At 36.1% G+C, this 15,108-nt stretch overlaps 3 protein-coding genes and 1 long non-coding RNA gene across 5 annotated transcripts; all 4 read left to right on the top strand.

Annotated features, from left to right (window-relative positions):
• The first annotated feature begins 1,964 nt into the window (after window positions 1–1,964).
• On the top strand, window positions 1,965–3,535 carry LOC118434560 (putative gustatory receptor 28b). The gene is made up of 3 exons (XM_035848348.1): window positions 1,965–3,140; window positions 3,237–3,311; window positions 3,369–3,535. The coding sequence occupies exons 1-3, from the start codon at window positions 1,992–1,994 to the stop codon at window positions 3,453–3,455; spliced, it is 1,311 nt and encodes a 436-aa protein (XP_035704241.1). The 5' UTR covers window positions 1,965–1,991; the 3' UTR covers window positions 3,456–3,535.
• Window positions 3,536–4,037: 502 nt separating this feature from the next.
• LOC110843226 (neprilysin-3) lies at window positions 4,038–6,729 on the top strand. Its single transcript, XM_035847160.1, has 7 exons — window positions 4,038–4,556; window positions 4,635–4,730; window positions 4,853–4,994; window positions 5,063–5,269; window positions 5,342–5,941; window positions 6,034–6,341; window positions 6,412–6,729. Exons 1-7 carry the CDS (start codon window positions 4,314–4,316, stop codon window positions 6,592–6,594), a joined length of 1,779 nt encoding a protein of 592 aa, XP_035703053.1. The 5' UTR covers window positions 4,038–4,313; the 3' UTR covers window positions 6,595–6,729.
• A 738-nt stretch (window positions 6,730–7,467) lies between these two features.
• LOC118434612 lies at window positions 7,468–8,108 on the top strand. Its single transcript, XR_004834139.1, has 2 exons — window positions 7,468–7,681; window positions 7,745–8,108. It is a non-coding gene; the product is annotated as an uncharacterized LOC118434612 (long non-coding RNA).
• Window positions 8,109–8,695: 587 nt separating this feature from the next.
• Window positions 8,696–13,184, top strand: LOC110844583. Of its 2 annotated transcripts, XM_022090819.2 has the most exons (6): window positions 11,714–11,917; window positions 11,996–12,164; window positions 12,254–12,363; window positions 12,432–12,656; window positions 12,735–12,901; window positions 12,980–13,184. In XM_022090819.2, the coding sequence occupies exons 1-6, from the start codon at window positions 11,857–11,859 to the stop codon at window positions 13,043–13,045; spliced, it is 798 nt and encodes a 265-aa protein (XP_021946511.1). In that variant the 5' UTR covers window positions 11,714–11,856; the 3' UTR covers window positions 13,046–13,184. The 2 variants fall into 2 exon arrangements, 1 of the variants encoding a protein (XP_021946511.1); XR_004834138.1 differs by lacking the exons at window positions 12,254–12,363; window positions 12,432–12,656; window positions 12,735–12,901; window positions 12,980–13,184 and having other exon boundaries at window positions 8,696–11,917; window positions 11,996–12,137.
• Window positions 13,185–15,108: the final 1,924 nt, after the last annotated feature.

Raw genomic sequence — 15,108 nt, 5'->3', positions numbered from 1 at the left:
TTATAGCCTCCTTCTTCAGTCCATTCCACTTAACAATGTTAATTTTTATAGGGACAGGATATGTTATAATTTATTAAAAACTGACAGTGCAAGTACTGTAATAAACTCTGAGGGGACTAGACGCGCTGGTACGCGAGAACATACATGGAAAATTAGTTCCGAACCAAAAATATTGTAAGGTTTGCCTGTCTCTCATTGCATATAGGATAATTTTGCTCAGGTATTGTCATCGTCCTCGTGGGGATAATTTCATGCAGTAGAGGTGAAAAAGTGGAAGCAATCAAACCAAGTTTGTTTGTCTTGTGAGAATTTCAGCAGCTGGAATCTATAATCCGATTGATTTTTGCTTTACTAATGTTAGTATTGAATAGAAGTTTTCTGGGGATAGTCACCTCACTCGATGGATAATAATATGCCTTCTTGCTTTTCGTCCTTTTAGAGAAAAATGACCTGTACATAAAAATTGGGTTTGTGAAAGGATGACATATGCATGCCTGATAAAAATTTCAGTAGAAATCTGTCTTGTGAAAATGTTACCCGTACACAATATTTTTGAATGCTAATTTATTTATTATTAGATTATTAAGGGGTGAAACTTCTTTATAAGATCGTTTTGTCCCTCTTTTGGTCCGATAACTCGTGAATGCAACGATACACATGCATACATCAAACTTTGGACGTATGTTCAAATGTTAGATCGGATATTTGATGTACTCTGGCCTATGATACCAGTTACTTAATTTCACGAATTTTACGCAATTCAGAGAACCTTTTTTACTCGACTTTTTCAACCAGTTGTGTTTAATTTGCATCTACTTTGGGGAAACATAAAGTTTGTTTTCGTCCCAAAGATTTCTATACATTTCTCTCGCAACTTTATAACGCGTCCGTGATATGTATCCAAAGGAATTGTAGAAGTAGTAAATATATACGAGTAGTCTCAATAAGGTACATAATCCTGTCACTTGTAATTTTAAGGTATAATTTTGATTAATCAACAGGAATTTGTCCCCCGGTACCTCCCTCACGATCGACCCCATAACAAAAACCCTGTACTACTCCCACTCTTCACCCCCAAAAATCTCTTCATACTTCACAAAAACCTCTGAATCCACGGACCTCCTCATGACCAACCTGGCCTCCCCAATCTCGATCCAATACCACGAATCGCCGCCTCTACTTCCTGGACCCTGTTTACGAGAAAATAACGATAATAAGTATTGGGTGGCATAATGGTTTTCGTTCGTCCCGCATGTAAATTTCGCAATCCCAGTGACTTTCTAAAGTAAATCCGGAAATACATATTTTATGCCAATAAAATGAAATCGATATTAATATTTGTTTATATTTCTGAGTTCAATCCTTACGTGCATTTTCGACGAAGTAGATCCACACACAACTGCTGCGAATAGTTGCGAATATCGAAATCAGTTATCAACGACACCAAGCTTCAGATACACGAGAATGACCTTGCCAATCTCCGATCGTAATGATGAAAATTGTCTGCAAAGATGCTGCGTGTAGCACATATTTATTTATGTACATATGACAAGATAAACAAGGCAGTGATGCGTTTCCCTTCAAGGAAAAGGAGATCATCGTACTTTCCAATTTATTAGATATTAATGGAATTAATTAATATTTGCACTAGGAATTAAATAACAAAATTGACTACGCCCGGTGTCAATATCGTGATATGAAATTATATCCAAGTATCGATAATTGCATTGCACACACAAGAGAAAAGTCTATTTCACGATAACTATGTTTATAATACCGATAATTAAGTCAATAAAATGAATTAATGAATTAGGCAAAGAAATAACTGCTCACCACACCCTTTAAACGAAAACTAAATAAATATGTACTATCAAAATGCAACCAATTTCCTAATTGCCAAAAAATTGCGACTCACAATTGTGACCATTCGCGAAGGACTAACCCTATTTCATCTTTCACACAGGTTCCTCACGGCATCGTCACATTTCATCATGAAAATTCCACTGATTCTGAGATTGATTCAACTTTTAGGCTATTTTCCTATTCCACTGTCCCCTCCTTCTACCTTTTCCCCATCTCAGATTGAGATAAAGGACGACTCATCATCTTCATCGCCAATTTTAGCAAAGATTAAATCAAAACTACCCCAAAGAATCGTCTCACAATCGTTCTTGATTCTACTCGGCACATTTTACTCGTTCGTTTTGCTTGCCGTCGTTGTAACTTTCTTCTTGGAGTTCAATTACTGGCTAAAAAATGTGCCCGGATTTTGGGCAAAGGGTCGCGGAATATTCTTTTCTGCCGTGATATTGAAAGCATTATCTCACATTTTGTGCAGTGTCGTTGTAAAGCTTGGCATGATTTATCGACGAGGCAGGCTGAAACTGTTTTACAACAACTTTCTCTCCATGATTGACTCGGTCGGGGAAATGACTGGGAGCGGGTGTGACGAGGAAGGCTTGCAGTCGAACCGATATCAGAAACGGTTATCCATCAAGGCGTATTTATTTCTGGTGTTAATCACTGCATGGAGTTTCGAATTGTTCGCCGACTTTCACTTTCAGAGCACGGCCGTCCTCAGTTACACTTTCGCTTATGTGACCCCACCAATAATGGGATATTACCACTCCCTCTTTCCATTCCTTGTCGCTTTCTTCCTAAACTGGTATCTAGAAAGTTTGAAAAGGATTCGTACAGTGGTGGCGAATAAGTTGAGGTACATGGAAACCATAAAAATTGAGAAATTTTCAAAAAGAGAAAATTCAAAGGGTGCATCTTCTTGGTACTTGGTCCATAATAATAACTTAAACTTGCACCGTATACCCAATGACACGGAGATCTTGTCCAGTCTTTACAATCTCGTGAGGCAGCAAAGTCTCCAGTTTAACCGAATATTTGGATTCTGGATAACTCTCGACATGGCGCATAGTTTGTTGCGAATCGTTTTCTCGGCATATTTTATTGTGTCGTTGATGTGTCTACAAGTCTACAATTTGCGCTCCATTGTCCAGAACATCATGACGGTGATTGTTTACTTTTACCTTTTGTACATGGTGTGTAAGAAGGGATCGGATATTGCGGGAGAAAGTGAGAAAGTTGTTGACGTGCTGGAATCCTTAATATCTTTGGAGAAGGGACAGGTAAGTGCATGCATGTTTCTCTTGCAAAGGGATATTTACTAGAAGACAATCTAAGTACTTGTAGACTTATCATTTACGGTTTGTTTTTACGGACAGGAAATTCATGGACGACTTAAACCCATTAAGATTGAAACCAATTTCTTCAATGTGGACCTCAAGATTATTACCCCAGTGAGTTAAAGAAATAATTAAATTGCTAATCAAGTTATAATATTTTAAATATTACAGATTCTAGGAACAGTGACGACTTATCTGCTCGTCTTGATACAATTTCAGAAGGGCGATCGTAAAAATGTGAACGTTGGAGAAGAATGAAATATTTTCAATAACTGTGACCTGAGTTGATATATTTTAATAATTATAATTATTATGCATGCATTGCAGTTTTAAATAAATATAAATTCATAAATCTACTGCGAGACGTGTATGTATGTACACATATCAAGACGAACATGTTTAACATATTTTCCTCATCACAAAATACTAGGAGTAACAGCATTTAATTGGAAAACTTGATATGCATACGTACTCATTTCATTAAGCGGTGCTCTGTAACAAACAACTAACAAAATAACTTGGATATGTATATGTCCAACTAGGTCAACTAGGGCATAATGCGTTATGTCAGCAGCCCTTATTAGAGTAAAACAAAATGTTACAAGACTGATCAAACATACAAATACAAAAATAATTTAGCACAAGAGGAACTCAATAGGAATTAGGAAAACAAAAGTTACGTCCGATAATGATGACGATTGTTATGAAATTTAATCGGGCTGATCTTGTTCCCATACGGTGGATAAAATACACATGTCCATTGTCCATACATTAGGTAGTCAAATCTAATTCTGGGTTTCGTACTTGGCAAGGGTTAAGTTTCCATTATTTGAGAGGAAACTTATATGATTTCCATGAGTAGATTTTTGAGGGGGCGTAATTCAGTTCTCACTTTCTTTAGCTTATTAAATACATTCAATAATTTCTTCTACTGCGATTTTATTTATTAGTAAAAACAAATTGTGCCACTTTAAATTTAGATTTATCTATCGAGAACGATTATATCGACGAAAAGAAAGTTATATAAAAATTAAGTACTCTAAAAACTTGTGAATTTTTCCAATTCACTAAAACTTTATGCAGTCGAGGGGTTTAGGTTAGGATAAATTGGTTATTATGAACAACATGGAGACAATGGATGTCGAAAATGTTGCTGGAAATCCATATCCAAATAAGAAAACTCAAATGACAAAATTAACAACTTTCATTGTTCTATTTCTATCAATTCTGGTCATGGCTTTAGTGACAAAAGTGATCGTGTTACAGATAAACTCGACTAAATTTCAGCATATTCTTGCCAACAGTAACTCACTTCTAGATCGAAATTGTCCCAGAAATGAGGAAAATGTCGATGGACAGGTAAAAGACAAAGTTTAACCAATGTAATGGAAACGTTTATAACAATTCAAACGTTTATGACTTTCATCACACACTGAGGGCCCATCTTTAGCTCCAAACTTTTCGGTTTTGGCCGTGGAACAGCTACTGTCATCCCTGAACGAGTCGGTGGATCCGTGTGAATTTTTTTACAATGTATTAATTTTTGTATTTATTTATTTTGATAATATGCATACATACTAAATGTACATAGCGAAACATGTAGTAAAACTTCAGTAAAACCAATAATAAAATTAATAAAATTGGTTTTCGTTTAGTATGCGTGCCAGGGATGGATCAGTGGGCAAAGCTTCACTAGTACCGCTCCAGACGGGAAAACAGTCATAAATCTAAAGGGTCAACTTTCCATGGACTCAATCACTGGCGAAAGAAATACGAGATTGATAAGAAATTTTCTCGGTAAGGAATCAATGGTATTGTATATTTGTACGGGACATTGCCTTACAAGTCGCTTCAACAATTTTCAGATAAAATGGTGTACACTCCGAACAGAACGGGAGATGGAGTAGAAAATGAACTAAAGTCCTTTTACGAATCATGCATTCAATTGAAGAAAAACTCGTCCATAATTCACCCTGTTACCGGAAGGTTAATAAAATGGATGTTTTTACGGCAAGAATCATTTCTCTCCCTTCAAAACGTGGTAGTTAAATTAGTTACGTTGGGCGAAGATGGTAAGCACGCAGATCCATTTATTTTTCGAATATTTATTAACAAACTATTAATAGCAAAATATTCATCCTTAGATCCGAAGCATAACTCAATTCCATGCACAGAACTGGCCAAAAACCTTTTTCCTGAAGTAGTTGGAAAACTCTTTGTTGAAAACCATTATTTGAATGATAACCTAGCTTTCAGTGTTCAGCAACTACTTTTGCAAATTAGAGATACGTACCTTTCTCACCTTGACGTTGTCTACAGTCCGTGGGTTGATTTCCAATCTTGGCTGGAACTTAGAAGACGCATTAATTCCGCAAAAATCATGCAAGGCTACCCGACCGACATTATGGACAGCATTTGGGTGGCCAGTGTTTATGCTAATGTGACAATAAATAAAAATGTGTCGCACTTCATAGTCAACTTGGTGCAATTAATGGATCTCAGAGAGATGCGGAAGCAAACGCTGGGAATGGTAACGATGAACTATTTTGACAACATTCGAGACGTCGCTGCCAATTATCTGCCATCGTGGGACATGCTGTTCATATCTGCAGGATATGCACAATTTCCCATATATCACGAGTCATTTCCGGACGTCTTAAAATTCGGGAGGTTGGGATTTATTATTGCTCACGAATTTGGGCATGCCTTATCCGCATATATTCGAACCAACGATCAATCAAGGGGTACACATTTAGCCACGTATTTTCATTCGACATATTTATACCGCATAATTTTCGAAATTTCTGAAAATATTTTATTTTTAAATTATTTTCAGGTGAACTGCCATTCGGTGCTTCAAACGCAACTTACCAAAAGTTTATCGACAAGCTAAATTGCATTGAGAACGAGTATAACACTTATCAAATTCCATTTTCCTTTCCACAACGAAATACTACTCATGCACTAACCTGGAATGGAAGTTTGACACTGGAAGAAAATTTTGCGGATTTTATCGCACTGAAAATCTCATTCAGTGCGTTCATGAAAGAACACAAGAGAACGCACGGTTCTCAAGTAAATCATGAAATTCCAGGGCTCGCCCGGTTTTCGAAAGAACAATTGTTTTTTATTGCAAATGCTCAAGTGAGTAGAAAATTTTGATAATTATATTTGCATATGTACATAAGTGTTTATTAATTTAATTTCTGCTCAGCACTGGTGCACCGCTTTCTCGGATGAAGTTTTGCATTACCAAACATTCAAGGAATGGACGGATGCTCACAGTATAAACCCAATCCGGGTGCTGGGGCCATTTAGTAATTCAGAAGAATTTGCCACTGCATTTAATTGTCCAGTGGGGTCAAAATACAATCCACAAAAAAAGTGTACATTTTAGAATAAAACAGGACATTATTTGCGAAAGTGATGAATTTGAGGTAGAGAGTACCAACTCATTTCCCGTTTTTTATATATTTGATAATATAAACTGTGTAGGATATAAGGAGTTTTAAAATAAACCTAATTCTGTTAAGTTTACAAGATTTCTTTTAATGTACAAAATCATGATCTGAGGGTATGATACGAGGACTAGTACCAAGGTCGAGGGTATGAAATCCTACAACTTGTAGGCTACAAGTATCACTGTAAAATCATTGATGTTACATCAATTCATTAACCGTGTCCATGACCATGAAATAATTTAAACTCTTGTGATGAATAGGTTGATCTGCCAAGGTGCACACTTCATCTAGTGCTATAGTAATTTAAATTCACGAAATACATCAAATGAGATATAGACACATACTTATGTATACTTATGTTAAATGCGTGGTTATGTATGCATAGGTCAAATGAATTGAGTCATTAAATTCTAAATGCGGCACGTAGTAACCAAGTAACTATTGGGTAAGCCATTAGCGAAATTCGGTTACATTTTCTACAGAGCAGTTATTGTTGAGTAGATGAGTATGTAGAAATTGTGTTACTACTGCGAGCAGCAACAATACAATTTCTAACAATTGTCAAATTCGCCGCAAAACTTGCTTACCTTGAATCATAACCGATATGATTTGATCATTTGAATGCCTAAAAATGGTCAGAATGACAATTCATTTGCGTGATTCTATTGTCGATAAATTATTATATCCTGAAAAGATGTATGCAGAACAATTGTACATTGCATGCAAATTTATAATTTGAACAATATTAAAATTGGGGTGGAAAAGTCAAGTCACATTTCCTTCAGTTTCTAAAAAAGTTTATGAAATGATGGACCAGTCGTGTCAAAGGGAGTAGTCTCATATAATCACGAAAAAAGTTTTAATCTTCGCATTTATGTATATACGGTCCCGAGATACATATGTATTCAGATTCATACATAGATGTGACTAAACAGAAATACAAATTTAAAATCCAAATTTTATTTTACTTTCAAATGAGAGTTTTTAGACATTGAAGGAATACCAGAACAATTACAATAATGGGTACACTAGCATATTAAAAAAAACAATTTACCTTAACTATTGTTTTTCTCGATTAATCGGCAGGATTAATGAATAAAACTCGATATTGGGAATCACCATTTGGAGAAACATATACTTCCCCACCTTTTGCAATTTCATTTTGTGGGCCTACGAGGAAGCAACAAAGTTATGGAGCCGTGCAACCCAATTGGTACGAAACCTTTGATCACGTGAAAATGAAGAAAGCTGATTACGAAGCCTGGTTGCGTGAAAAAAGAAATTCAATCCTCGCAGAAAACAAGGCACAAAAAAGTGTGCCATGGCGAAAAAGGCTGCGCAATGTGATTTCAAATATTTTTTCATGCCTTAGCTTCCCGTAAAGATTTGTTTGTATAAACATTGCTTGTAAATAAGGTTGACGCAAAATTAAATCGAAATTAATTATGGATCAGTATTGTGAATCTTATAAATATGATTAGATTGTGTAATCTATACATTTGTTATAGTATTAGGTTCAATGCAAGTCTTAAATTCCGTCAGGAAATTCACGGAAATTGGCAGTCAAAGGTACTTATATGTATCTCTGCATCAATTTTCTGTCATAAATTTTGCGTGGGTTACAAAGGTCTGGTTTCATAATAAAATTACGCAGCTTGTCATCCGCAAATGAATCGTTTTTGTGTCTGCATTCTTAGAAGACACATTGGGTACAATATTTCCTCAGTAGTTGATATTTCTTGTAATTTGTTTTGACATGTATATGTACACAAGTTAATTTCCAGACATTATACAAATTCTAGTTACCGCATATAAAAAGTTTCCATTGACAATTGTAGCAATTATCCTTAGATATATGGATAAGTGTTTTTTCTATGAATGGAAATAATGTAGCTACACATACACTGAAACAAAAGTGAGCAATCAATGAAATACAGATACGTATGCGTTTATTAATAGACGTCATGAGTGACGACAATTCTAATATCTGGATATAATTGATCTGAGTTGTTCTTAATTCAACCAGTTCAACCGTATCTTACAATTAGTCTGATTGCACTTTATTCCGCATGTCTTTATTTTCGTTTGCGTATGTATGTACACAATCTCAATTTACCTAATTGCTCAAGAAGCTTTCGGTCTATGAATGAAAGATTTTATCTCATCGTCCTGTTCATTTGCGTATGCGTGGCCTATGCAGTAGAGCGTCTTAAAATTTTATCGGAAAGGTTAACCCGGTTTTCGTGCTAAAAATGAAAAGAACAAAAATTTCATATTTTCACCCCCACAAATTTTCTTCACTTTTGTGGATTTATTTGGCCGTCTACATATTTCCATTCGTGAACTGTTTTTCAAGCCTTGAACTACGACACATTTTCAATCATTGTGAGTCTTCTGCAGCAAACCAAGTTATCGCTTGGGAAACAATTTCCAGTATTTTTGGCACCTTAGAAGCTCCATCTTTCACAGCTAACACTGGGCTAGTAAATATTTCTCGTCCGTTAGAGAAAATTGCAAAAATTCCTTTTACATTTCGCCCAATTCCACAACGTTCAAAAGTTCATAAAACACTAAACATTTTTTATTTAGCGACTTGTCCTAGTTCAGAAGTGTCGGGACAATTGATCCAGATCAAAAATGAGCGATTCTTCCACAAGGGGAATGATTACACCGCAATTATTCTCGATATTGAATTATCGTCACAATTTGCACGCAACATTTATCTTCGCCAAATCAGACACGCAGTTATTTTATCGTTTCCCAAAACTGAAGCCAACCCATCCTCACACGAAACATTCCACGTGTTAAAACTGTGCTATTTCTGTCACGAAACTTTCATCCCGACTCCACAATTATTCCAAATTTCTCGTCGACCTTCACAAAATCATCTTCAGGATATATTCTCTGAAAATCAAATTCCCAATTATCAACGAAAAACTATCGAAGTTTCCTGCAGCAACAATACTAAAGTGCGACTCTTCCTGCTTCCCAAATCCGATGGTACTGTTCAACCCCAAATTCCAGGCGTATTTGCCAGCTATCTTTCCCATTTCGTCCAAAAGCTTAACTATTCCGCCGTCTACCGTACAGCGACCCATGGAGGTGGTACCGGAGTCCTTTTGAATGGGTATTGGAACGGCGTCACTGGCGATGTTCATCGAGAAACGGCACAAATCGGAGTTGTTGTCGGTCTTAATGTCAACCGCTTTGAAGTCGTTGCATTCACAAACCCCGGAGAGTATCAAGCCTTAATCATGATCACGAGACAGCACTACCAAATTTTTTCGTGGACTTTGGTATCAATTCCGTTGCATAATCAGGTCTGGATTCTCATGGGATGCACCCTGGTCATCTCGACGTTAACGATTTACGGAATCCAGCTATTTTATCGCGTCTACATAATACCGAGGCAAAATGCAACGAAGAAAATCCGTCTTTGGGATAACAACCGAATTATGGAGTATCTTTTCTCCTCATTTTTCGAAGAGCACGCCCCCTCCCCGACCATCCCGTCGTTGCAATTATTTCTCAGTTTGTGGCTCTTTTGTTCTGTAACCTTGGGGACAGCGTATAATTCTAAACTTTTCTCCGTCCTGGCGTTTCCACCACTGGATTTCCAACCGAAAAATTTTGACGAATTGGTTACATCTCAGTACAAATGGGGCCTGAACACCCTCGGAGATGCGGCTCTCCTTTATCTCAAAGCGTCCACCGATCCCGTGGGGAAACAGCTTTATAAGGGAATGGATGCTCACGCGGATTCGATAAAATGCATAGCAATTGCTATGAACCAAAAATATGCCTGCATCACGTACGGGACCGTGTTGGATTTTGCGATTGCGAGGAATTTCACGAGATCGATGAGGCGATCTTTGACCGAGTCGACGTCATCTATTTACACGTTAGCGGCTGCTTTTATAACGCAGAAGGATTCGCCGTTGGAGGAAGAATTGAATAGAATTATTGGACAATCATTCGCTCAGGATTTACAAAGGAAGTGGTTAGATTTGTATCACGGAATGGTCAAGAAAGGGGGTGACGTTTGGAGGGCAAGGTTGAAAAGGGAGAGGGCTGCACAAGTTCAAGAGGATCAAACGGGCCCCGGAAGTGAAAGAAAGTTTGTTAAATTTTCCATCAAGAAACTGCAAGGTGCATTTTTTGCATTATTTATTGGTTTGGGGATTAGTATGGGGGTGGTTTTATCGGAAGTTAGGAATAAATTGTTCTGTAAAGTTGGAAGACAGCTTATCGAAGAACCATAGACTAACCTAAAGAGAAAGTATTAATGTTGCAATGTTAAATTTATGTATGTACTTATGCTTATTTCAGCAATAGTATTATTATTAGACTATTCTCTGCATAAACGAGTGTGTTATGAATATGGTATGTACGAGACATGCATACATACTTATAAACTAATGGAAAGTATTTAGTTTAACGCCTGGAATAACAGAACAAACCGACGTTAGCTAGCTATAATTTAAGACACGAGTTTGCAATAAAGGTGACTGATAGGACCATATTTACTACATACGTACTTGTACACTAAACGGAAAATTGTACAATGTGTCTATGTACGTATGTATGTATATTTGAGTATGGTTACGTATTATGACGTATTTATGTATGCATAATTTTTGGACAAATTTACGATTTACAAGAATTATCAAACCCTATGTATTTACTAGAAAATAGCTTCATCATCTATACATGTATGTGCTCTATCAGAAATATCATAGTCATCTTAATTACATGTAACAATACAAATTTGTTTTGCTTTACAAATATGTCTTGGACTGATTAAATTATTGCATCATTAAATACTTTCTATGAATATACGTACTTGCACGTTACAATACTTATGCGACATGCGACTAAAATAATACGCACTCAAATTGACCCTTGGCGATCTAGTGGTGTGACAGTATGCATCATACGTTTGTCCATATGTTAAATGAAGTAATTTATCACTTATGATGTAATAATAGATATGCGCAATATGTGCAAAATAATATATATGTATACACATTATACGTATTAACTTGATGCCGGTTATCATTCGACACCTGACACAATTATAAGTGCAAATTAAGTTCCATTGGAATTGGTCCCAATATAAAACCAACTCATTTGGTTAAATACGATAGAAAAGCTGTATCCACTATGTTGAATATTTCCTCTCGTACACTTTGAGCAAAATGTGGCTTCAAAATATTTCCACGATACTTTTTCTTGCGTTGGTTGTGGTAATGGGAAAAGGTAGGTAATTAAAGACAAATACGTACAACTATGCACATGAATGCATCTCTTAATTTGGGAAATTTTTATGACATATAGGCGTATTTTCGCAATCCAATTCCATTTGGCAAATGGACGTATATCTATCCAAACATGTATCAAAGATCGAGGAACTTGCTGCTGAGAAACTTGAACCCTTGGTTCGCTTTCCGGATATTCAACTCAACATGACCTTCCCTTACTATCTAACAATGTCAGGGAATTTGACGTAAGTAAATCAAAAATTTACATATTTACATACATGCATCTCATTAGATCAGTAGAATAATAATTAACGATTTGTCACTGTATTTAAAGCAACTTCAAATTTGAAGGAGCTGGTGGATTGACACACAATTACTCGTATACTAGTCCTACTCTCTTGATGTTCCGCATGTACGCTGTCTTTCCGCAGACAATCCTTTATGGTGAGATCATGCAAAAACTATGTATATTAAAGTGTGTATTACGTCTAGTTTAAAATTGACAATTTTAGGCAAGCACAATTTTCAAGGCGTCATTACCCTTGACAACGGAACCGCTATCCCGATCGGCGGTGGTGAAAGGATTTTCAAGCTGACCACTTCACCAGCGAAAGGGTCATGGCAATTCCATACCGAATTAGATGAGCAGAGAAGAATTGTCATGCAGGGCTTTTCAGAATCATTTGGAATAGATTTAAATCCGAGTCCCTACACACTGTGGGAAATGGACATGGGTGGTAATGCATTTATCTACCAAAAATAAAGTAATGTACAGAGAAACCAAATAATACATGTATTTATAACTATAATTTCAGGACTGTTGGATCCAATTGCATTTGACAGGGATCTTTTAGAAAATGCAGAGTACTGGATTTCTACAGAAATATTAGAACGGATAAAGACAAATTTCCGAGGTTTGGAAGATCAAATTGCAAAACGGATTGAACCGGCTTATGTGAAAGTTCTCCAGGAAGCGTTTAGGGTCAGTTTTGTTATATATTTCGAAATTTTATTTTCTCATAATTCAACTTACTTCAATATGTAATTTTAAATTTTATAGACCATTACAATTGACGAAATTATGAGCATTCCACCCACAACTACGCTAAGATCACTTGGACATTGAACTTTGGATTATGCTTGACTCAAAATAAATATACATGATAAAGTCCATAAGTCACGTATTTAAATTCTACATTTTCCAAGCTAAATTTCACTTTCGGCAGAATTAAAAATCAGTGGATTATTATCAATGGGCCTTAAAATAATTTACCTAGAGCTACATTTACTTCATAAACATGTTAACTTATACCTACACGCATACATGAGTATCTAAGGTATGCACAAATTTAATTGCAATTTGTTTATTTCTTGTGCGTCCATACATACATTCACTCACACTACATATTCTAAATACTCTATTGTGGATTACAACACTCCTTTATAATTACAGGAAGTTTTATAACATTCAAATGAATTGAAATATATAACTTTTTCGTTGAATTGTCTTGAAATTAACCCTGTGAAATTAAAAGAAACGTCGCTGTCGTTCTTGTGCAAAAGTCTTGAATCACCAAAGGAGTTTCTGAGTCGACAAAATTTACCCCGAATTTTATTTTTATTGAAGTGACAGCTCGAATGTTTCTTCTCAGCACAGATTTCCTCCCAAAGTCCGGACTTGCCTTTAAGTTTTGAAGCAATTCACCCGAATTGTTGTACACTTTTGCAGCCGCAGTGAAAATCACAACGGCTAAAATGAAAGCATCCACATAAACTAATGGAAACATGGCGAATGCTGGCCATTCAACGATGTCATGGAGACGGATGCAGACATAGGACGTGAAAAATTGTAGACTAGGAAATCCAATGAATACTGATGGGAAAATCCGCTTCTGATTGCTTTGGTTAATGAAAAGTTCTATAATTTTGAGTTTCCGGTAGGCTTGGATGACACGATGACTCTGTTCCAAACGCCATTTCCTTTATATATAAAATTAGACCTCTAATTAAACATTTTTGTCTAATGAGTAGCTTTAAACTGCATCTACAAATTTAGTTTTTTACGCACCCTATGATATTCACATAATTCCATAAACACACAATTCCAGGGAATAGAGCGTGTCCCAAATAAAATGATGCCGCTAGTGCAACATGAGCAAAAGTAACGAATTCAAATCCGGAAATAAAAATTCGGACCCACACAGGAATTCCGATCCCGTTTCTACAATATGGCAGCATGGAACCCAAAAACGGTGGCGCACATGGAAACTGGACTTGAACAAGGACGAAAGCAAATGGAAGGAGGATTGCGGTCGCTAAAATTAGTGGGAGGAGTAAATTCATTATTCTGTCCGGAATGGATGGTCGATATTTGACGATTTCTACATAAAGCATATAAAAATTAATTTACATAACACTGCAAATTCCTATTTTTTAAATTAATCACCTTTCATTAAATCTTCCTCAAGCGTAATCAGAGCATTCATCATTTCCACCGGAGCAGAAATCGTGCTGTGATCCCAGCTAAAGCGAAGGCCCAGAGCTGTTGTGTATAATCCTGTGAAGACCATCCCTGTAAATTTCTGAGTCACCGAGTAGTTCGAAGTTAGAAGGAAAATGTATTGAAACACGGTGTAAACTATATGAATCATTAGCTCGGACTTGTAAATGAAATAGAAAGCTCTCGTTTTTCGGGAAACTATTCGACCTGTCCTCGAGTCGTACAACAATGGGAGGCTCCAAAAGTAAGAAGCTATTTTTAGGTGGCGGACAAGATGAGGAAGAAATGTCGTGTTGAACATTATAAATTGGTTTAAATGTACTTTAACATGAAGCAGAGGAAATCAATATGATTCTACGAATTTGACCTAAGCTTCTAAACTCCAAAGATACTGAAATTGCCTTATGGTGAGTATTACTGAAATTATCTATTGGCTAATTTATCATTCATTCTGGATAAACTCGATTATTTTAATTACAAATTGGAGCAGGATTAATTATCTAGTTAGTCAATAAGGGGAAATATGTACATATATATCATAAGAAAAATCATTTTCTGCTAATTACTTAATTGGCTTTATATACGTAGGTAAATCCAAGGTGCATGATTCCTAAATACTTTCAATTAATTTGAATATTGTTCTGGCTTTAGCAAAATCTCATATTTTAGTACTTATATAAGTATCTAAA

This window comes from Folsomia candida, unplaced genomic scaffold (assembly GCF_002217175.1).
Source record: "Folsomia candida strain VU population unplaced genomic scaffold, ASM221717v1 Fcan01_Sc002, whole genome shotgun sequence".
Taxonomy (NCBI): Eukaryota; Metazoa; Arthropoda; class Collembola; order Entomobryomorpha; family Isotomidae; genus Folsomia; species Folsomia candida.
This window is presented reverse-complemented; position numbering and strand designations above follow the sequence as displayed.

Excerpts from the sequence above, each read along its gene's own strand:
- LOC118434560 (XM_035848348.1), top strand. The coding sequence starts at position 1,992 with ATGAAAATTCCACTGATTCTGAGATTGATTCAACTTTTAGGCTATTTT. Across the intron at positions 3,141-3,236 it reads TATCTTTGGAGAAGGGACAG|GAAATTCATGGACGACTTAA; the intron begins GTAAGTGCATGC and ends TTTTACGGACAG. Across the intron at positions 3,312-3,368 it reads ACCTCAAGATTATTACCCCA|ATTCTAGGAACAGTGACGAC; the intron begins GTGAGTTAAAGA and ends TAAATATTACAG.
- LOC110843226 (XM_035847160.1), top strand. The coding sequence starts at position 4,314 with ATGAACAACATGGAGACAATGGATGTCGAAAATGTTGCTGGAAATCCA. Across the intron at positions 4,995-5,062 it reads ATTGATAAGAAATTTTCTCG|ATAAAATGGTGTACACTCCG; the intron begins GTAAGGAATCAA and ends AACAATTTTCAG. Across the intron at positions 6,342-6,411 it reads TTTTTATTGCAAATGCTCAA|CACTGGTGCACCGCTTTCTC; the intron begins GTGAGTAGAAAA and ends ATTTCTGCTCAG.
- LOC110844583 (XM_022090819.2), top strand. The coding sequence starts at position 11,857 with ATGTGGCTTCAAAATATTTCCACGATACTTTTTCTTGCGTTGGTTGTG. Across the intron at positions 12,165-12,253 it reads ACAATGTCAGGGAATTTGAC|CAACTTCAAATTTGAAGGAG; the intron begins GTAAGTAAATCA and ends CTGTATTTAAAG. Across the intron at positions 12,902-12,979 it reads TTCTCCAGGAAGCGTTTAGG|ACCATTACAATTGACGAAAT; the intron begins GTCAGTTTTGTT and ends TAAATTTTATAG.